This window comes from Bombus flavifrons, chromosome 6 (genome assembly GCF_040668555.2).
Source record: "Bombus flavifrons isolate JBK064 chromosome 6, iyBomFlav1_principal, whole genome shotgun sequence".
NCBI lineage: Eukaryota > Metazoa > Arthropoda > Insecta > Hymenoptera > Apidae > Bombus > Bombus flavifrons.
Genome location: NC_138447.1, coordinates 10,906,605 through 10,930,353, shown reverse-complemented (window position 1 = coordinate 10,930,353; position 23,749 = coordinate 10,906,605). Strand labels below are relative to the sequence as shown.

The 23,749-nt window shown below is 41.2% G+C and overlaps 1 protein-coding gene across 5 annotated transcripts in view; it reads left to right on the top strand.

Moving 5' to 3' along the window:
* LOC138181007 (calmodulin) overlaps positions 1-23,749 on the top strand; it is a 77,229-nt gene that overhangs the window by 23,528 nt on the left and 29,952 nt on the right. For 3 of the 5 annotated variants that reach the window (XM_069115447.1, XM_069115450.1, XM_069115446.1), the window contains exons 2-3: positions 11,536-11,971; positions 17,470-17,613. In XM_069115447.1, the coding sequence (XP_068971548.1) occupies positions 11,629-11,971; positions 17,470-17,613 (487 nt within the window). In that variant the 5' untranslated portion in view covers positions 11,536-11,628. Of the gene's footprint in view, positions 1-10,972; positions 11,077-11,535; positions 11,972-17,469; positions 17,614-23,749 lie in introns of those variants that run through there. The other 2 variants (XM_069115449.1, XM_069115451.1) reach the window with 2 other exon arrangements.

Below are 23,749 nucleotides of genomic sequence, written 5' to 3'. Positions count from 1 at the left end.
ACGCTGACCTATCTGCTTTCATCTTACGTAAAGTAAGAAACGTATATAGCCAAGACGCATTCCATTTACCGCTTTGTATGTCACATCTTATAACGAGTTACTCAAAGGTAGGAAAGAACGGTACCGGTGGAATGCGCAACAGAAGCATACAATAGCCTGTAAGCTTCGATATTTCTCCCTTGTCAATTTGCATATCGACGCAGATACCGCATGTCGTCAATTCTTCGACCAGGATCATCCTTTATTCCTTGTTTGCGCTATTGCTTTTTATCGCCGATCAAAGTTTTCATACTGGGTGTTTCGATTAGAACGAACACATTTAATACAAGACGTCGTAAAATGTTATATTTCGTCGAGTTAGTGACAAAAGGAACGATCCATGATGTATATTTATTCTCTCCTAGATCGTAAAGCGAAGAACAGGCCAAACGACATAATGTTTACGAGGACGAAGAATTTAATTGATATCGACTCATAAATTTCATAGGTTTTCATATCCTGTCGAGATATATCTTCCCGTGTCGCAAAACCCAGAGAAGCTTTCATATCACACGAGTGCACCATCAAAATTTCATTTTTCTTTTGCATTTTTTCGCCGATTGCTTCTCCAGCTGTGGTTCAGAGAGATTGTTCGATTTAGGATTTAGATTCGATTCAGGCCAATGGAGATCTCGCACGAACAGTCCGGATTTATTCGAGAATATCTTGTGCAAAGCGCGTTGAAAATCCACGGATCGGGCGACTATTGGATACTTCGAATTCGAGTATCGGGATTCGACGATTCCTATCGTTTTCCAAGCTCCAAAGGAGCATGCTTTCTTGGAAATATTCTGACTGTTCGCGCGCTCAATGCGACTACTTGGCCGCGAGTTTCGAGTCCGAGTTGCTTCATGTTTCACGCGCTCTCTCCCCCAAAATCGAATCCTTCCGTTTGATCGCTTTCACCTTTGAAATGAAAATTCTTTCGTTCTCACTACGTGCTACCATCAACCTATATATTATTTTTCTCTGTTTTTCGACGAAAACAACTTATCATCCAGCTCGTATTTCCTATCGATTATTAATTTCTCTTTAACGACTGCTCCATTCTTTCAGAGCTGTCGATTAGACTCGGACGCTAACAGAAAATATTCGACGAGAGTATTCATTGATATTTCACCGAATAGCAAATAAAATTAGCTCTAGAATTTAATTCGATTGATTGGACAAATAGCAAGGTGCTACCGCGGTGTTCGGAGCACGTTACGAATTATTTTATAGCGATATACGCGGCCATGTCCCATTTACCATGCCTCGCTATTTGAATACCGTGTATTCTAATTAACCGCACCGTACTCCTACATTTGTACGGATAATTAGTTTACTCAATGTCATTAATATCCGTAACGAGACGATAACTTCTCGAATACCCTGACTTCCTATAGCTTCGTTTGTATTGTCGAACTTCGATGAACAACATCCTTCAAGATGAGTGATAGATTATGATAGCTGCGAGATAGTTCTTGCAACGTTATCCATCGTGTAAATGCACATCTGTCCGTTACTACGACTCTGTATATATTAAGCAAACGAGTCACTATTTAAATCAGTTTCGTTATTCACGGTATTGCTCGCGGCCTACCCAAAAGACGTTTCGAGGTAACTTCGTATGGTAACTCTATTCATTGTCCTAACTTTCTTCCCAAACTTCTCCGACGCTCGTGCATGCTTCTCGGTTCTCGTGGGCGTAGGAAACGCTGGGGTGGAATGCGGCTGAAAAATTTGCGATTGTCGAGAAACGTATCGCGAGGGGTAGCCGGCGGATTAGCGAGGAATATGCAAGAGGGCCTGGGAAATTAAGGGGACAGAGATTTCGCGTTTCGTATAATGAAGGCTTTACCGTAGAACAATAAGATTCGCAAAAGTGGAAATTAAATTATATTTAGGTGTCCTTTATGGCAGACGCTCAAAAGACAGACAGGAATCTAATCGACCGAATTCTCGATTCTGTTTCCATTTTATACAGTCGAAAGAAAGAAAAAAAAAAAAAAAAGAAAAGAAAGTGGTTGGGAAAATGACAAAAGATGAATCCTTACGATTGCAATATTTTCTTCTGATTTTTAGAACTTACATTGTTCACTTTGATCGATCGATTCGGATATACGTACTTCAAAGATAAATATACCTTCACGTATAACACGTCTGTTGTTGATCGAGGATGAGATATAAAAGACAAGATTAAGGTGGCGATATTATTTATCTTGACGACACTTATCTTTAGTTATTTATATATGACGGTCCGGTCGCGGGTGTTGCAAAGAGATCGCGATAAATTTAAGACAGGCAGGCTCGTTTATCGAATATTCGTCGTAAATAGAGCATTTTCGAAGAGAAAGCCGCGGGAACGAAGACAAAATCGATATAACCATAAAGATACCGATCGTCATAACGATTCGCCATTTATCGCCGAGTTTTAATGAAATTTAAGAGCGTTTCAAGTTGGTTGTTTGTGATTTACGCGTAGCACGCTGACAAAGCACAGAAAACGAAGTCAATTTCGTAAATTAAACCCCGCTCTCTCGTATCTCCTTGTCTACAATAAAATTTCGGGGAACGCGTATAAAACTTGCGTTATCTTCGCGGGTAACGATGCGCACCAGCGTAATAAGTTTGTCAGAATGTACATAACGATATTTTATTTCGTCATAGAATAGCTAACACGTTCACTCGTTGCTAGTAAAAAACGGCCGACGTCTTTTTATTATTGAGCAAATAGAGGTCTGGTCGATAAACCGTTCACTTTATCAGAATGGTATTGACCTGACCAGGTAAACATTGTGGCAATACCCATAGGCAACGCATATCGCGCTGTAATACATACGTGTTACATCCTACATTTCCTAATTCTAATCTACGTTGAATCAAATGTCACACCTAAGCCATCGGGGTGTGTTTTCCCATCGGCGATGTCGTGACGGGTATAACACTGGTTCATTCGTAAATGTCATTCATTATGCCATTACGTGGTACATGTCACGAGTATTAGTGGGAAAACACGAGATATATCGAAGGCAATTAACACGAAGGACATCGCGATAAGGCGATAGCCAGCGGCATTTAAGACACGACATGCATCGATCTGGTTTAGCAGATAACGAGGGCAGCTAATCGAGATTTTGACACGATGCATCGCGATGCTTTCTATTGCCATGTCGCGAAGAAGAACCAACAGCAACGACGATGATCAATTGAATTTTTCGACAATGCTGATGCGCTGGAGGTGATCGAAGCTTTTTTCTTCTTTTCTAAACTACCCAGTAGCGAGAAATTAAATCGCGCCATCGATTTCCGTTGCGTTCCAATCGCGTTCAGCGAATATTTCCCAACCGACGGTATACGTAACCTAACCTAAACCTCTTTTTTTCCTTCTCCCATTCACTGTTCGATCCCAATCGGCGTGCCACGTTTCATCTGCATATCCATCGATTGAATATGCAAATGTTTCGTGTATCGTGAAACACCACTTACGCCGCGCCGCTGTGACCCTACGGTCTTTTGACTGTTCTCCTCGCAGAAATACAGTGCCGCTTCTATCGGCGAAGAATGATAATGTAGCTTTATTTCGGACAACGGCGAGAAAATAACGGGGCCATTGCTATTGCTAGAATGGCGAAACATCGACCATTATAGCCGGAAAATTCTTGGCCGAGGCATAGTCGTAAAAGAACAGTGGAAAGTAGAGGGAAGCACGCGTTTGGTTTACCGAAAGTATGAATATCGAATAGGTAAATCTGCCGAAGGCTTCTGCCAGTGGCACGGTCGTAGCGGAATGTCTGAATTTTATGTAACGTACGATATCATTTCGAGAAACAGAAGTATAGGATTAAAGGTGGACTTTTTTTCATAAAGGTATAGATACAGTATCTATTTTTGACAACGCGTAACGTAATCACAAATGTTACAGATAAAAGAATCTTTAATGATTTTATACTTTATAATTATTATACGTGTGTCTGATAAAACAGCACGATGATCGATTTACGTGTAGGAGTTAATGCATCGATAAAATCGAAATACATAATCATCGAAGATCACGGAATTATATTGATTTGGTAACCATTAATTTCGTATCAGATAAAGAAGATTTCTTTAACTTGATACAAGAACTAGCGATATTATTTCGAATAGTAACATGTAAAATCGACGGGTATATTATTTTAAAAAGAAAATGTGTATATTTTTCAAAGAAGTTTTTTTATTAAGTGATTTAAATTTATAGCTTTCTAAATCCATAAACGCTGATTCTAAATTTTGATAAAACTCGTACAGTCGTCGTAAATCCTAAAATTTCAAAATATTTACAGACGTTACGTCAGAACAAGTGCGTATCAACGTCTTGAGAATTTCTAGGCCGTTCGTGAACCGTAAATTCCTGCTCGAGTTCCCATTCGAGGACGAACTTCAGCCGGCAATTAAAAATCTCCTTGGTAATCGTAGCACTTTTAAACAATTAACGAGCGAGCAACTGCGTCCGCTGTAATTAACCGATAAGCAACCCATCCGTTCCTTTTCAGTCTCACGTCGCATTGCATTGTTTCCATTTTCGCGAGCTCCTTCAGAACAATTCGACGGGGCTAACGAATTTTTTTTCACCATAGAGCGAAGCACAAGCACCCGTAACGCGAAGCGACATTTTCAAATTTTATCTTGCCTCCTCTCTTTTTTCTATCCGATACGGAGAACGTGAAGAAAAAACAAACGCGAAACTCTCGTTTCTCTTTAAAACGTCTCATAAAACGTTCCGATATTAAGCCGAGTCTGTCCAAAGCTTTGTCAGTTACTCACGTCGCTAGCCTATTCTCTATTTGTTCTAATTTGCATACTCAAGTTTCACAAGATGGCTGATATGAAATTTTAAGTTTCATCGCTGCGCGAAGCGCACTCTGTCAATTCGCTATACTCATTTTTTAGTGTCCACACCTACGTTATACACGTATATATATATATATATATATATATATATATATATATATATATATATATATTTCGCCGTTGAGTGAAATTTATTATGGCTAGAAATTCCAAGACGCTGTCAGAATGTCTCTGTGCACCGAAGTAGATGCGTTTTTCGCTTCCCGGGCTCGATGCGTTGCTTTCTTCTTCCTCGTTAATTCTAACGAATTTGAAACGAGATACGAACGATTTTGAGATAGATGAAGTACCGGCGGTAGCATTAAATGGGAAAACTTAAGCGCTCTTGCGGTGTTCGTCGTATTACGAAACCGTTGCCACCACTGTATGCGCTAGCCACACTTTGGCTCGCTCTTTTCTTCGCCCGTTTGCTTTGTGCACGTTGATCCAACCATGCTGGGAGTTCCCGGTAAGACGTAGACGTGCGTTAGGAGGCTTTTCGAAAAGCTTCAAGCACGTTACGGTTGGAAACACATACCTACTTTTCGCCGGGTGAAAGTCCCTGGAGAGAAAATATCGCGCTACACCTACTACAGGAATATAAAACTCGGCCGTTACTCCCATCCGGAACCAAATAGGTGAAACGATGCTAAATTCTTCTCAAGAATATCGTCGTACTTGTCACGTAGGCTCGTGTTTCCACTTAGGCCGTGATTCGAGGGATTCACGAAAAATGTTCAAACCCCTCGCGGATAGAGCATTCATTGGCAGCCTGGAAACCCGATCATATATTGCTGTCTCAATTCGTCTCTAAGGTTCACGAGATACCTGAATGCGAAGATTAACGGGTTTTTCGATCACACTAAATGGTACAAGGAATTTAATGGACGAGGCAATGAACGCGTGTCATTGATCTGTCGCGAATAATCACACCATTGTATCGGGAGAACAAGGACGTGAATTAGCCGTATTTCACAGGCGTTTCGTCGATCAATTTTAGTCTAGATGCTTTATTGTTATGGCTCGTAACACAGTGACTATTTTCACGAACATAATTCTTTAATACTCTCCTATAAATAAAAATTTAGTTGCAGGGAAATAAAAACGAAACGTGTCTGTAGCAAGGTGAATAAGAAACAGGAATAGTTTCAGAAATTTTAGTGCAAGTTCATGGAACGGCATCTTCTTAAAAATTAATGTTTCATCAAAAGGTGTGCTAATAGAAGAGGCGAGGAAAAGGCACGCGGTATTATTGAACGATGAATAGACCGTGTGTTTTCTTTCGATCGACCTCTTTCTCTTTATTCTTATCCTAACCGTACTTCTTCTCTTCGAAGAATGTGTCGTCGAAAGATAAATTTTCATCCCGCGTGAAAGAAAATCGCGATGGCTGTTCTCTCGACCCTTAGCGAGAGCGTAAAATGTTGTCGTTCGATCGATTACAACAGATATCGGTTTGTTACCGAGGAAAAGAATTATTTTTCTTCCTTTAACGGAGCCTAACCTACACGATGGCCTATATAATATGAATCGTAAACTGTGTGTGTTCCATGGTTTTCCTCTGGCAATGAATTGAAAACGAAATCGCCGCTTAATAGCTAGCACAAACACGGGCAGCCGTGCCGTCGCGCGATCATTTCCTTTCTCATAAGCTGAATTATGGCGCAGAGCGACGCGTTTGCGTGAAATCGGTCGTAAACGGGCGGTCAGCCGCAGCGCTAACGAGTTCGCCCTCAACGCGTTTCTCTCCCTTTCCCAGCGTGTCGATTAATCGGTTAATTCTTGGTAATTCCGTACATTCCCAATTAGCACTCAGCGAGTACGAGTACGGTACGTGGTCGGCGATCAAATTCTGTGTACAATGTTTCTAGTTACGAGTTTCAGCTTGTAAAATCGTTCGGAACTCGTCAGTTGCTATGGTTCAGCTTCTGAGGACAGGTTGTAGCGCGTTTGGTTCGAGACTTCGTGGAAATTGCACGAGCGGAGGGTTGAAAATGAGAGAAAGGTCGTGAAGAAGGGCGACAAGAGCGCACGAGGGTGTTTTATACTTTAACCGCGTACCTCGTTCCTGATATACCGGGCTGTGTCTTATCTGGTTATCTTGAGAAATGCTCTTGAATATTAGAAAGATTTTCTGACTCGGCCGAGTGCCGGAGGAATCCTCGGGGAAACTGCTGGTCCCTCGTTGATTGAATAGTGTCGAGCAGGCGGTTGCTTACATGCTTACAAGGTACAAGCTTGTCGCAGCAGTTTACCCCATGTAAATTGAATCACTATACCGCTACAACGGGAAGGTAACTACATGTCTACAAATTGCACTAATCCGGAATGGAATCGGTGAAATTTGCCGTGTCGCAGTCAAACCCCCGAGACTCCAAACACCAGATGCGTACGTACAAGCAAATATCCTTGAAGTTAACGCTCAGTTGGCGCTAAGAACATCGTATTTCACGTCAAGACATTTAACCTTCCTGTGTACTCGTACATTTCGCGAGATATTCTTTCGAAATATTATCTCTGTATAAATCTGGCAAGATGATTTCTCTTCTTCGTAATTGGTCATTTGTAATGTAAACATCGCAGTTTCTTCGTTATCGAACATCAATTATCGAGCTACATACTTTCTTCCCTGGACGCTCCGATGGTATTTCATCCGAGGAAAAATTAAATGTTTAATAGCAACATAAAACGCTATCTCTTGTATGCAGGCCGTGCCACGTAATAGTCGCATGCAAATCGTCAGCCGCGCGTTCAAGTCAGTCGAAGTTTTCTCGTTTCTCGTTCAATCAAAATGCGAGACAGTGTGATCGAGTGCCAGGTCTTATCGCGCCTACGGCCTAACCCTCGTAAACTTCTCTCTTCCTTGGTCCATTCCTTTCCATCGACCTTGTATCTCTGCTATACGTTTCTCGTTGTACGTTTCTCGTGTCGTTGCATCGTGCTTGTTTTCCCTACCCTGTAATTCTTCTCACAGCGAAAATTACATTCGCTAGTTGCTTGTTCCTAGTGCTTACAGCACTGATTTACGTAGTGAACACATCCATTCTGTTTCTCCGCAACCGTTCCGACGAACTCTCGAAATTCGCTTCACGCGTTTTACAAACGCTCTATACAAACACCCTTTGGCGTTAATTGACACGATTTTCGAAAAGCAAACGATTAACGGCGGCATATAATTACAAGTCTGCCAGGAACGCGTTTCCATGACGTTTGTTTACTTCGATCCACACTCAAATTCAACGAAATTCTCATAATTTTGAACGAACGTTTCAGATCGCGCGATTTTCAGCGGAAGTCTCCGATCGCACGTTTTAATTAAAACGTCTTAACCCATAAAATTCCGCGAGACCCGAGCCGCGCTATAGCATCAGGCATTCCATTTTGCGACGTCCTCTCATCGGTATTCAAAGAAAGCGTTCTTTTAATCGCCACCAACATTCCACGATCCTGCGGCAAGATTCATGCATCGGCCATTGCGATCGTTAAGTTCCCTATACCCATCTAATTGTTCGTCGATCTGTTAAGTATTCGATGCTTCAACCGTTCGACCAGATGCTCGCTGCTAAGACGAGTTAATTAAGCGGCACGTTTATTACGAGACTTAATCGAGTTAGAACGGTCGCGTCGTCCAACCGATCTTCGTGCCCTCGGACGAATTTCGTGACTCTTTTAGCCCGAGCCAAGTCTCGATATGAAGAACTAGGCTGATATGACTGGCACAACGATAATAGCCACGGCTGCGAACAACGGTAACATAACGACGTTCTCTTCGCCGCTCTTCCACCTGTTCTTCCAGTTGACGAGTAATAAGCCGGTCAATTGGCGTAGTCGTTGCCGCTAATGAAGTTTCCCCTCGACGAGGAAATATCGAGAAACGAATTAAGAGCGTGCTCTGAGTTGAAAAGACTTTCAACGATGCAATGTGTATTACCAATTCATCGAGCGACTAAAAGAATACGAAATGTGAATCGATTGATGATTCGCTATGGATACATTCGGTAGAGCGAGACGGATAATCCGTGTGGCTACGGTAAAATTTCTTCGAGATTAACCGACACGACGTTAGAAACGATCGGTAATGATGCAATTTCTGGCTGGAAGTCCACCGGTCAAAATGTTACGCGTATCGTCCATCTCGCTGTTGTTTCATTAACCAACTGGATAATGGACCGTCTGGCTGTAGGGGATGGTCGTAATTGAATTATCTACATGATAGATTGCAACGGACAAAATGGTTCTTTTTCTGGTCCCGCGTCCATCTACCTTGTTCTCCGATTTCCTGGTTTCGTTGCGGTTTCTACGGTCGCGGCATGCGACTTTGTCTCCAGAAGAAATCGTGATTGGTTAGAGCGACGAACGCTTGTTACGTAGTTTCGAAAGTGCAGGTTGCTCACGAATTATTTTTATACAATAGTGTCAGTTGTCCGTTTACGATCGCAGGAATTTTAATTATGCGGCTAATTAAAGACAACGTTCGATAACGGCTAATCGGAAAAACGAAGGGATAGTTAACGGGCGATTACGAAGGGGATTAAAACCGCTTTTATAATTACGTATCGAAGACGTTCCCCTTTATGTAGTGGTCAGCAAGAACGAGTAAAAAGGAGAAATATTCGTTGGTAGATCTCGACCGGAATCTGAAATCTAATCCAGTGAAATAGGCTACGGTCACCTTACCCACGTTGGGTGGCACCGATAAAATGTAATTTAAATCCGAGGAAACGTCGAATCCGAGCACAAAAATGTCAGGACCGATCGGGAACGCGTGACGAGTTAACGAGAATCCGATTTTGCCACTGTCTTTTTACCGATGGCTATGCAGATGAAAATAAATGGATAGAAAAGAAAAGGGAACCTCGAGAGCTCGTTCCACGTTCTTTTGTTACTAAATTCGCGAAACTTTTCCTGTCGGTTGATTTTAAAATTCGAAAGTTCTGGCTGAAGGGTGGTCCGCGTAATTCTCGTTCTAGCCATCTATGTCAGTTGTGAGGAAGCTGCACGGAATTCAATAAATCGGATGTCTTTCTTCATGTCCGCTCGGATCACCGTGGTTTTTCCGCCGAGTTATCGATCGCTTATGCGTTAAGAAAAATTTAATCCGTCTTTTTATCCTGAACATCGCTGCAAGAAACTGTTTGCCTGCGAAAATTACGATTTTATGATCGGTCGTTTCTTTCCGAGTGAGAGTACGAAATTTTTAGTGGTCGCGATACGCGAGCTCGATCTCAGCGGAAGATTAGGGTCGATTCGCGCCCCGAGCGACGGCTCTCTCATTCCGCTCGCAAAAACGCAGCAATTCGGCGAGTCGTCTGATCCGAGGTTTATCGCTGTGACGTGTGTATGTTGTGTCGAACTGACAGGGAAAAAAGCCGCCGGCTCGAGCTTCTTTTATTGTCGCGGGAAATACCACGGAACCTGGCAGTTTCTAAACAGAGTTAAACGCGTCGTAACTTGCGTCCTGACGTTCGAAATGCTTTCAACTGTTGTGTGCTTTTTCTCTTCATAAATCAAGTCGACTTGCAGTAAGGACTCTATGGCTGTTCTTACGGTTATTAAATCCACGTCTCAATTACTTTCGTTAATAAAGTTCAGCGCGATAAAATTTCTTAATTTTGGAGATTAGAAATTAAAATTTCTAAGTTTAAAAACCGGGACGGTATTATGTAAGAAAGAAGAATACAGGCAGCTTTCGATGAGATTATTTTAATCAGAAAAGAGAAGCGACCAATTTTATGCCAATTTAATAAACTAAATTGCCAGAGTTTAACGAGAGCGTTTCCCAATCGAAATCCAATCGATGTTTCTGTTACGAATCGCATCAATTACTGCCATCAATTACTCGGCTGTTGATATTGTCGACAATATATCTCGCACAGAGGAGGCTGAATGTCAAGCCGACCATCAAGGCGTTCAATCGATGTTCGTACCTACAACGAGACACGATTACCGTGAACAGCGCAAAAACACGTTCGTGGCTAGCTCCTAAACCACGCGACCGATAAACTTTGTACGTTGATACGCCTGCGGGACGTGTCTCCAAGTTTATAACCGCGAAACAGCGAATACCTGCCACTTCGTGATCGTTACCCGATTCCTGTACATTTTTCACTCCAGTTCCGTCCGAGTTCACTCAGTTCCTTTCTCGCGAACTGTCCGTTCACGTTATCTTTTTATTATTAAATTCCGGTAATACGCATCGGGCCAACGTGCAAAATCATCCGATAGAATTGCGTGTTATAGGAACGAGCCAATAGATGTGTCTTTCTTCGATTAAAACACATAATTCCAATTTTCTTTTTCACGTAGCTTCATCCAGATCCGTTCTATTGTGCCTTCTGTGTCGCGGTGAACTGTCTGTCCATCGTAACGCGCGTCGTGCCACCTGTGGCTAGCGAGCTAGCTCGATTCATCGACCATCAGAGAACGTTAAATCGTTACCCACGAAATTCATCTGTCTTCTTTATTTGCTACGCTTTGTCTCGCGTGATTCCACTCTATATTCGCAAATAAAAACCGTGAAATCTCGACGTCTACCGTTTCTCTAAGCATTTTCTCTCTACAAATTCCTGAAACTCTGGCGTATAAAAGATGAACAAGCGATCAGACGGTTGTTCTCACGAGTGTGTTTATTTAAAACGTTTGCAGACGAGACAGAACAGCGGGACGGTAGCGAACAGCGAGGGACAAGAAGGAACGACGAGCAGCTGTTCGCCGAGGACGTCGGCGGCTACGATAACGATGACGATGACGACCACACCGACAACGTCGACGTCGACGTCGACGATGACAGTCGCGTCAATGGCGATGCCATTTGTGCCCGTGGAATCAGAAGCATCGATATCGTCCAGCGCGACAGACCAACGGCAGCAATGTCGTTGGCAATGGCAACAGGCCCCACAGCCCCATTCGGCGACTTGCCCGATCACGGCCACGTCGTCCTCCACATATTTGTCGGCCTCGTCGTCCACGGAGGCCACCAAGCTGTCAACGAACGTTCTCTTTTCCTTGCCCGCGTCTCCAAAGAGATCAGCCCCTGAATCGTCCAGCAAGACGCCTACTATATCGAAATCTCAAATGAAAGGTGAGTTAATTTAACGATTATCAAATGGTCGTAGCAATCAGATTTGAGACATCGTTTGCACAAATGGACTATGTTTTTTTTTTTAACGAGAGAGTATCGATTTGCGTGTTCCAATAATCTGCAGTAAGCTGTCGATTTGAGGAAGACGATTTAACTGGTGACTGGGACTCCTAATTTTTTTTCATATAATAATTTTTCAATTTATGGATCTTAATCTGTTTAATTTGTCTCATCGTTTTCTGGTTGAAAGTAAATTATATCGTATTTCCACTTGCGAGGACTAAAATCGATCTAAGTGGAGTTAACTTTTAATTCTATAATTATAGAAATTTCGGATTTAAGAAATGACCAGATTAACAGATTAATCGTAGAAAGGCGAAGGAATTCACAACGAGGTAAAAAGTTATCGGAATTAATATTTTGCCCTCGCATAGATCTCATGTAAACAACAAATTACTCAGCTTGTATTGGAATTAGCCCACTTTTTCTCTCGATGCTTCATTTGCAGCCGAATCCGATATAGGTTTTTCAAAGACAAGAGAGAATTGGTGGGTAGAAAGTGGAGTGGTATTCGTTTGTAGCCGAATCTGGTACCTATAGGTTGTTTGAAGGCAAAAGAGAACTGATGGACAAAAGGTAGAGTGGTATTCGATCTATTTTTACGATTTTTAAAAGACAGATAATCCTAAATTCGCAGCTGAGAACTCGAAGAGTTATGTTGGTGTCACACTCTATCCATATTAATGGCTCGGAACAAATATAACAGAGATTTTCTTTCTGTTTGAATTTCGAGGATTAAATACGATATCGCGCTGGAAAGCTTAATATGAATTTAATCTGACGTATCCCAACAATGTATAACTCTGCTCTTGTGTTATAATTTGGAAGGTGTTGTGGCGATGAAATGAATGTACCTGTGGGATATTATTCGTAGGATTACTTTTGAGAATATTTAATCGGAGATGAAATAAACATAAATCATGATCCAGGAATATATTTAAACCGTGTAACGAAATTTATTACTTTAATAACCGAGCTGGAAGTATCCGAGTGAATTCATGAAAACATAAAACGACTCTCGTTTTAAACGCATCCATGACTTTTCAGTCATTTTCCATAACATGAAAGAAAATTTTCATATATTGCATCTGTAATTAGTTCTGTTATGTGATAGAAATACAGAGCCAAATTTCATATGAAAATTTATTTTATTGTTTGTGAATTAAGTTTTAAATATTATCGTGCCTTTTGTTTCATTAGCTTATTATCAAGTTAATTAAAATTAATTATGATACCTTTATAATTCCGAACGAAGACACGATAATTAAAATTTCCAATATCATATCCCCTTTACAGTTATTAATTCCAACGAATCGTTGAGCAAAAGAAATTCCAAGAATTGTTTTTGTTACACGGCTTATCTTTCCATGCAAATTGGAAACAACCAAACCGTTTTGTATTTCATTTATGGCATTCAGCCATCGTTACGAGCCACTACTTCGTTAGCGTTGTCAAAACAGAAGAGAAATTCGCAAATACGTAGCTACAAGATGGTGCAATCAACAGCTTTTTCGTCATTGCATTGGCATACTGCTGTTACATCACGTGAAATGGTCCGTGTGACGTCCTTCATTGTCTGACCGTCAAAAACTGAATCTTATTAGCTTGCAGGAACCTTTAATCCTGCAAGTGTTTTCGTTTAAACCTGGTATTTAAAACAGTCCTTAGGTTTATTGCACGTTCTTACAAATTACGGAGAAAGCGGATATTTTTCTAACAGAAAAGCAGGTTTTTCCCATGAACAATGTCGCCCATGAGTCACGTCGGTAGGAGGCTTCTTCCTCCTGTCTTCATTCCTAACGTTGGTCATAACTAATCGGCATCGCGGATCGTTACCCTCACTTTCCTGACGAAAAGTGTGAGCAACGAATTCACGTTCTTCGTTCAAGAGGCACACCCTTACCGAGCTTTCCTCCGTGATTACATAAGAACCAATTTCTTCTACGGGATCAGGAGGGTTAACTCAACTTCTTGTACTTGCGCTCTAGACTTGTTCCACAGTAACATTAAAGTAACAGTTAAAGCTAGTCAGTTAGTCTACATCGACTCGAGTCAAAGGACAGTGTAAGGAACAGCGAGAGTCGGAAGTCAAGCAGAATCTACAAGTTGAAGACAGTCAATCGACAGAAGATATATCATCACCGTCGTCGACACGAAAGGAGTCTCAGGTCGTATTCGTTCGCAGTTGTTATTACACCTACTCAATCTTGTATTACATTGAAGTTGTTGGATCATTCAGATATATAATAACCTGTTAATAGCAGCGTTATATTCAATCTACCACCCTTATGATCTCACGAGAAATAAGGGATCGAACGATTCGTGGCGTCGATTAGTCAAATCCTAACGAGAATTTACGACTCCCGTTGGCGCGCTTCTTCGAGATCGCGTCTCCCCGCGAACGTCCGAAAGTTCATGGTTCTCCAAAGGCTGTTCTTCTGCCTGTTGTTCATCTGACTGTTGTTCATCCTCGTATTGTTCCTCCAATCTTTCCTCCTCTTTTTCGTCGACCTGCTGTCCCTCCTTCGCGTTGATAAAAAGTATAGATTACTCGTCATCCATTTCCCCACCTACGCTACCACCGTAACTGATGTTTCTTGTCCCATTCTCGTTCCACATTCTGCTGGTACTCTCGATTGGTAGAATAGTATCTTCCTGTTCTCCCATTACCACCGTACTCTCTTCATTGCATTGATTATTCTCGCAATTCATCATACAGTAGGGTTCACCAGGCAGTTTGGGTACGATCGTCGAATTGACCCATCCGATCGGCCTAAGGGTACCGGTGCACAATGTGTATGGCCGCCAGAACGCTGGGCGCGAATAGTCCAATTCGAATGTGAATCGAATTTGTAAGAATGTGCAATAAACCTAAGGACTGTTTTAAGTACCAGGTATAAACCGAAAATACTTGCAGGATTAAAGGTTCCTGCAAGCTAATAAGATTCGGTTTTGGTAGGACCTTAGGCTTATTGAGGGTCTGTCTGATGGTGCTTGGGCCTTGACGGTCTGACAATGAAGGACGTCGCACGGAGCATTTCACGCGACGTAACAACTGCAATGTTTTTGCGGCAGTTGCTTTTTTTGACATTTGCGTCACGCGCAATCAGAAGTATAGTTCTTCGTGACGTATATTCGTTTAGAATCCGAACTGTCGCCACGATTTTAACCGTTTTTGTTTTTGACAGGAAATATCACCGATACTTAAGCTCCACTCTTTTCAGTATTTTTCGCGTGTTTTCTATATGTAGACCGTTAATTATAAAAACGTAAAGAATGTCAGCGCAACGTTCAATTACATAACAAAATTTCTTTCGTAAAAGATCTATATCGAAATAAATATTAATTTCAAACGAACAACAAAATTGGCAAAAGATTCGGTATAAGATTCTTATACCGTACGATACACAGCTACAAAATAATGATTGGACCTTCGACAAATTTCAAACGCTTTTTTCCAACTGCAAAATCCTTTTATAGAGACAGGATTAAAACGTTGGTCGACGGATCGTCCAGTGGCAAGATAACGCGACGTTAAAAGCAAAAGAATGTCGCAAACAGAATTTTTGGATCAAAGAAATCTCGTCTACGTCGCTTGTTAGAAAAACGAAACGCAGAAATATGTCGGTCCCTTTACAGCAAAGCGACACGCGCGTCAATGCTGACTTAAGCTTCTTCGTAACTTCCGTTTCGTCTGATATTTTTAAAGAGATCCTTTATACCAGAACATTTTATGCGTGCGATTCTCAGTTAATGATGCCTAGCTATTCGTTCGAAGATCAGGTTACTTTCTATAGAATACCATTCGCATGTTTTGCGCAAATCCTCCTCATACGATGTACGGTCGTTGCTGAGAGAAATTACTCGCGTTACTTCTTTCGAGAGACGAATGTCGAAAGTTTACTCTCAGTTCAAGACCCATCGAAACGAAAAGATAGCTGCAGCACGTAGAAACGAATGGTTTAATCTTCTAAACTTAACTGCGTCCTTATTTATATCGCCAATTCGACGAATGCTGAAAAACAACTTCGAAAGGACTATCGCGCTAAATATATCGCAATTCGGAAAGAACCATACTTTGTTCCTTAATCTCTTATTTTACTCTGCCTTTTAGTGACTGCTTAAATGAACTTTATCTATTTCCTGTTGTAACATTCTATTAGATATAAAAATGTTTGATATCGTATCGTATCGTTGATTCGCCAGAAGAGTAATGCGTTTAAAGAAATATCAATTTTCGGATATGAACAAAAGTTAATTCTAAACCGAGCTGTATAATATTTTATTAGAAATCCTAAAAATTCAAAGGCTATTATCTAAAAGTGGCACAGAAAAGAAAATCTATCTTTATCGATGAATGGACGCGATATTAATAATTACGAACTACAAACTTGTTGCAAATGTGTTGATATTATAAGGCGAGGGGTTAATTCTCTCGGATATTGTCGAATTATCTCAGCATCGTTTCCCTGTCGTTCGCACAGGGTAAAAGAGAACTACGAAAAAAAAAGAAAGAAAAAAATCGGAAAATCACAAATCCGTAACCGGGTTAAGCAGAATCTATTTGTCCACGTTCCTTCCTGCGCGGTTTTTCTTCGTCGTTACCCATTAGCACGAAATCGCGGGTATCCTCCGGCTTCACTCTCACTCGTTCTCTCTATCTCGGTCTACCGCTAGTTGCAGCACAATAGCGCGTGGATACGCCGGTGGAGAATGTGCTTATAGGAAAACCATAGCCGCCGGTACGAACAAAATCAATGGGCCGTGAAACGAGGCTATTAAACGGTCGAGTCAAGCACCGACGATCCAAGTCCGACCAAGCTTGTCCCTTCTCATCGTGCTCGCCACTGGCATCAAACATCGCAGAATGTTATCGACCGAACTGTTTAATCAGCTCGAACGTCCGATCTTTCTAACCCTACGTAACGAAGAAAGAAAAAAAAAAGAGTCGATAGACGGTTGCGGATTTTACGATTTTTTCGACTCGTCTTCGTAATTTGCGAGTCATTGTAATCCAAGTTCTTTCGTTGTGCTACTGTCAGCGTAATTAGCCTTAGGGCTACTAGCGTCTTAATCGCTTTTCATTATTTCCTTTGTTGTATATATTGCTCGATCAAAAGATAGTGTTTCAGAATAATAGATATTTTAATATTGCACTCTGCGAGAAAAAGGTATTAAAATACGGTCGTTGAATCGGAGCTAATTAAAGAATCGCCACGTGATTGTGTTGAGGGATGACGCATTAAGACCGGAAGGAAACTCCGCTTTGTGCCGCTATGCAGCACGTTTCTTGAACGCGTTTCGCCACTTGCCAGTTGTCGCCTTAAATCTTTCCTTTCTACGATGCAACCTTTTTGAATATTATTCATCGAGAAAAGAAGAAAGTTGGTACGAACGGGTGCGTGTTTTATTAATCGCATTGAATTTCGCTGTTGTAGAGTTCAGGGAAGCTTTCAGACTATTCGACAAGGACGGAGACGGAAGTATCACCAAAGAGGAACTCGGCAGGGTGATGCGCTCGCTCGGACAGTTCGCGAGGGCTGAAGAACTACGCACGATGCTACAGGAAATTGATATCGACGGTAAGCGCACACACATTGAAACCCATGTATCTACGAAAAACAAAACTTTCCCATTTTGAAACTAAGAAACGTCACGCTATTCCATTAATTGGGCTATGGAAACAAGGCAATGTAAACGTGGCGTGCGACAAAATAGACAAATGTGCCGAGAACCACGGTAGAACGTGGCGTTAATCGAAAACTTCCCATTAATATTCAACGATACTGTGAAAACGAAAGCGCATGGCGATCGGGTCGAGTACAGAGGTTCGTTAAAATTCGTAACGGTGTTTCCAATCATCTGGCTAAATTCATTAGCAACACGTTCGAGTGGAGCGCAACAACAGTCCCTTGCACCACTCCCGCACGTAAATCGTTCCGCTGTTGTTACGATCCTGTGGTTATAGTTTACGAACGTGGAACAAATAGGGATAGCCAGGTGGATTCGTGGATGAAGGTGATAACCGAACCACTGGCGAATGTCGCAAGTTTCGTTCGTTGGTGTAACCACGTTGGCCCACTTACAACCTTTCTGCCTAACGGCATCGCCTTAATTGCGGGTAATTTTCGAGAAGTGTTCTCTCGTCCAACAATGGGGAGAATGTTCGTGAGTGGAGCCTCTTTATTAAGCTAAATCCATTTCTCTCTCCCCGAGAACTCCTTTCCATGGTTACACACTTTTACCCCTTTTCGTCCGTCTATATCGCCACAAAAGCGGCAGACGGTCGTTTCGTTTGCTCGTTCTTATTTCGAAGCGCGTGGCTTGAAATTCTTGACGGCATATCCGATCCAACCTTCCTATCGTTCCGATGTCTAATCACGAAATTCGTTGAAACTTAAGGACCAAATCGGGGGCCGTATCGCGACCGAAATCTTGTCAGCCTCCTCGATACTTCTTTACCCTTTTAAAAGAGACGGGATGGTGGAAGATATCTCGGACGGATAAGACGCAAATTTTCGGTGAAAATTAAACCGCGCTCGTTGTTGTTTATGTCGATTGCTTCGTTAAGTGAACCGAGGCGAGGTTGGAGCAATGGAAGTAGATATTGGTTTCCGCGCCAAGGAGCGATGCTCTCGAGTTCGCCGTAGTTTTTCGCCACAATACACAGGGTTCATATAAGAGTATCGGGACCTGTTGCTGATTCCTCCATCGCCAAAAGGAAAATTTCTTTTATCGCAATGCAACTGATTCTTCGCTTTACGATCGTGCTTTGTCACGGTACTAAAAAGCACAAATTTCACACTGAAACTGGCACAGTGATCGAACCGATCAACTCGTTGATCAGTTCTTCGTAGAAATTTTATAGATTTACGATGGTGTATGATTTTTGGAAAGTTCGCTTTTGTATAAATGTACGTTATTTCATCCCTTTCTCTTTAGCTTCTTCGGTAGAAATACAGGCGCTTCTTTGTACTTTAGTCGTTGTTAATTTCGATGTTATAAACTTCCAATCTGAATGGTACATTGAAATTCCCAGTAATGTAGCAATGGCCACAATTTCGCGCGAGAAGCCTTTATTCAAATGGAATCTGTGTTTCGCGGAATTACTTGTACGTCTAAACAAACAACGACGGCTCATTTCCCATGACGAATCCGAAAGCTGTCGTCGTCAATTGCGAGTCGTGTTTATGGCGCGTAAAATTTTCTCTCTCTATGTAACGTCTATCGTCGCGCGGTACGTAGTTCGTTATACGTCGACGAACGGCTTGTTCGTGAAAGATTTTATCTCTTTGGCAGGGTTTTTATTAACTATACGACCCGTTGGAAACAACGAAACGCGTGCGAACTCCTATAATTTACAGCGTTATGAATATCAAGAATCATTTAACTTCTCAACACTGATAACCAGATTTCATAACATTCAGATCACATAGATACACGTTATTTATTTTTAAATATCTTCATTCCTGTTTGAAATCTTAGTCGTCGACACAAGTCCATGCTTTGCTTCTTTAGTTTCTATTTGCAGTCGTTGCAACACGTTCTTTACTTCGTTTTCTTATCGTTTGCTTACTTGTCGCAGACTTGCTTAATAAGAGTGCGACTTTTTAACAGTTTCCTTCTGTCAGCTTCAGCGCGACTCGTGATTACAAGTCGGTCTACTTTAACCGTTGTAGCTTCTTCAAATAATGTATTTAAAAGATTAATTGGACCGGTTTTGCAGTTTACAAATAATAATAAAGATACTCGTATTATCTTTATTTTTCTTTCGTTACTTGAACGTGTTTCTATTGTTTCTTTCATCTTTGTTTCATCTTCCTCGTTAATATTCCACAGCTCACGGATGTTCCCTCTAATCGACAAGTTCATGAAATTCTCGCGTCGAATATCGTAACGGGAGCGAAGAACTCCGTTCGTGAACGTCATCTTCGCCGAATCAACGCCTGGTTTACCTGGCTTCACGCGGAACCTCGGTAGGATCGCTTCGAATTTCGATACTAAAACCTCGTGGCATGTACGAGTAATTAGAAATACGGATCTGCTGGCGGCCCGCGATACGAGACCATTGCGCGCGTCTACGTCTAATCGGACTCGTTTCATCGTGGATGCATCTCATCTCGATGAATACGTTCGCCTGTGTGCATCATATAGCATTGAATAAAGAGAAAACAGAGAAAAAATGGAGGAGAGAGGAAAAATATTCCTATGCGCACAGATACATCGGCGACGGGACAAAACGGAAAGAAAAGCCGAGAGAAAAAATATCGCAAGATACTCCGACGATAGGACGCTCATGCAATCGCTCTGATGCGACATCCACCGCGCCATTGAATGCACCCACTCCTCTACGAACACGAGGAATCGTTCTTTCCGACTTAGTCGGGCCAACCAGACCATTCGTATGGATGGTTCGCGCCACATCGAATGTCAATCGTCACGTTGTGGTACTTCATGTTGCGTGGTCGCAAGTTGCGGTTTAGTTGCTGTACAAACGGGTAACAGGATGATTCTATGCTGCTGACTAAACGATTATAGCTTCCATGATTTAACAGTATTTTCTATATATATGTAATGTCAAAAAAAGGGCATGTACGCTTGGTTTATCATATATTTAAGTTCGAGTTTTCTCGGGATAGTATAAGTTGTAAATTTAAGGTATAAACTAAGAATCGTAAGAGTACTGGGGAAGAGAGAAAGAGAGAGAGTGTGTGTAAGTAAGAGTGTATGCCTTGGTGACGTCAAAGCTAAATGAGTAAAGGAGTGGGAGAAGGGTGCAAGGGTTGAGGATCAGCATTTTTTGATCTGGGAAGCTAGAAGTTGTGAGCCGAGTGTTACAATAAGAAGAATAGAATAAGAAGATATTGTAGTCAGTTTTTGCATTGGGTATTGATTGTTAAAATAAAACTAAACTAAATTTCACTTCAAATAGAACGTCCTTTCTTGTCCTTGCTCTAGGCTATTTAGATACTACATATAAAACTTAATAGATGCACTCTTTATATGTTTAAGGATCCTCAATTAAGATGCTATTTAGCTACAAGGATCATGTAAATGGGCAACTAAATACCATTACCAGTAGATGTTTCTTTTTTCTAAAAGAGACAGTGTTTACTGTAAATTTTATTTTTAATGTTTATTAGGTTTTTTAGTTTTATTAGGTTGTCCGAAAAGTTTTTTTCGTTTTATGAGAAAACAATAAACGTACAACGTTTTCTGTTTTATATTATTTTGTCGAATTACGTACGATCGATTTTGTTCTGTCGAGATAAACACCGTGGCATTTCACAGACTTGATTTCACGTTTGTATGAAGGTGCACTGTTGTAAAAAACACGTTTGCGAAAGACACTTTTCGGACAACCTAATACATCTCCATTTTCATGTTTCTAATAGTCGGGTTGCATGCCACGCGTATATTCCATCGTTAAAACCATAATCCCGTCAAATCCTACAGCGTTGCCGCTGCGAAATCGCAACAGCGGCGCATCATCCGTGTGTACCTAGCCTTAATCGGGACAACTAGATTATTCGTATAAATGACTCGTGGCACGTCGAATGTCGATCGAATGGCACGTCGCATCGCGTCCTGATGTTTGGCTTTTCGTATGGAGGTTCCGACAGGTCGATCGACGGCGGCCAAAACGAGTCACTGCTACCTGTAACTCGAAGACAGGTTTTTGCCGACTGGAACATTATTCATCGACGGAACAGTTTTACCGCGAGAAAGTTGGAGAAACGGGGCGTAAATTGATTTTTGCAACCCAGTGGTGTTGTCGGTTATCGCACGGGCCTCTGACTTTCGCGGGAGTCAGCGGATGTGAAAAATTGACTGAAGCCTCCACGGTTTGTTCTATAAATCGTAGTTAGGGATAAAGTAATTGGACCGAGGGATTGAAAACAAAAGCTTCAAATACCTTTGCTCCATTTAACACTTTGATTTATTCGTAGTCGCATTGTGCTTATTTCAACACGATTTTGGTTGTTCGGTATCCACCTGGAAACTGTAGGTCCCTCGTGGCTAGCTCATCGTTACATTGAAACATTAATTAAAGTGCTTTAAAGTACAATGTTTAATTAATTAAAGTGCTTTAAAGTACTGCGGATAACAGAGGTTTTTGAGTCTTAGACTATTAGAGCCTTGTACGGGAGCATGATTACGACAATGATTATCTCAAAAATAACAGCTTGTTAGCAGTCTTCTCTAACAAGAGCGAGAATATACGCGTGAGTTGTTTTAATACAATAGTAGCGCTAATGATCTTGGCAATCGATGCGACTTCAAATAATAATAAAAAAAAATGCTTCAGGTTCGGATTTTAGTTTATCTCTTAAATTTGATTTACGAGTTAGCTTATAGTTACGAAAGTTTTACGCGATACAGCATCCAGATATATCAGGTTTAGCTATTATATTATTACGTTAAGCGCTGAGAATGTTTTTAAACAAATTCCGTGTTGTTCCAGTGGAAATTGATTGTTGAGAAATTAGTATCTAATTGCAAGTATACTATTCGTCTGTAGTCTATTCTAGAACAGCGTGTGTGTAGAATGTTAGATCAGATGTTATTCGAAGTTCATTTTAAAAATAGGCTTTAGGTTGCGATCGATCCACTTCAACGAAGTGTTAATTAAAATTCGTGACGTCTGCCGTGTTTGCGGAACGAGACTTCACGTTAGCTTCGTGTTAGCCTCTCGTGTTTCATACATATTTTTACAAAAATGCAATTCAATCATACGCAATTAATATCGAGACACCAGCAATTCTTTCTTTTATGCGCGAAATTAATTTTAATGCTCGAAACGTTTTTTATGAAAATTCCTCAAAGTTTAAAATACAATTAATATCACGTTTTACTAAAAACGAACAACAGTGTCCTGGAATTTTCTATGTCGATGTTGCACCACTAACCTTATTCGCGCATTTAAATATCACTGCAACTTGTTATTTCATTGGCACTGGAAGTACGTGTCAGGAAATCAGTTACGATTAAAAGCGATTCGTTCGATAGCTTTTCGATCGATGAATCGCCACCTATACGTGTGTATACAATGTTTCAAATTCACCCTTACTTTTCTCCACGATATCTAAATCTGTTTGTGTAACTGCATATGCGAAAATGGCCAACATTCATCACCGTATTTGCCGACGTTCGAAATTTACGACAAAAAAAAACAAAAAAAAAAAAAAAAAAACGAGAAGATTAAAATATTACATAAAATCGGAAACGCAACTACTACGATATAACGTGGCTTCCGCGAGACGGTTTCGTTTTCTGTAATACGAGTCTGGTTTTAAACCAAATCGTCGATAACGATTCGCCACTCTGATTTGCAAAACGATTGTAAATGGAACAGTGATTCCACGAGGTCCAGTAAACAACGAAGCCTTGCACGACTATTTCATGTACATATTCCATTTCAAACGGCTATTTGATACACAAACGAAAGAGGCGTGTTTCGTCACAGGGGTATATTAGGTTCCGTGATCCCCCTCTGTCCATCTTTGACTTCATTTTCGGGGGAAAATGTTACGAGTGTATCGATACGACGTCTGACTCGACGGTCACTGCTATTTATTTCGCACGACACATGTTATGCTCGTTATTTGCTTTTTCGCGAAGGAAAAATAAAAATATATTTTATGTATATCGATATAATCGTAAAATATCATTGTAAGAATGAGGTCGAAAAACATCTCCCCGGAATCTTGATTTCAC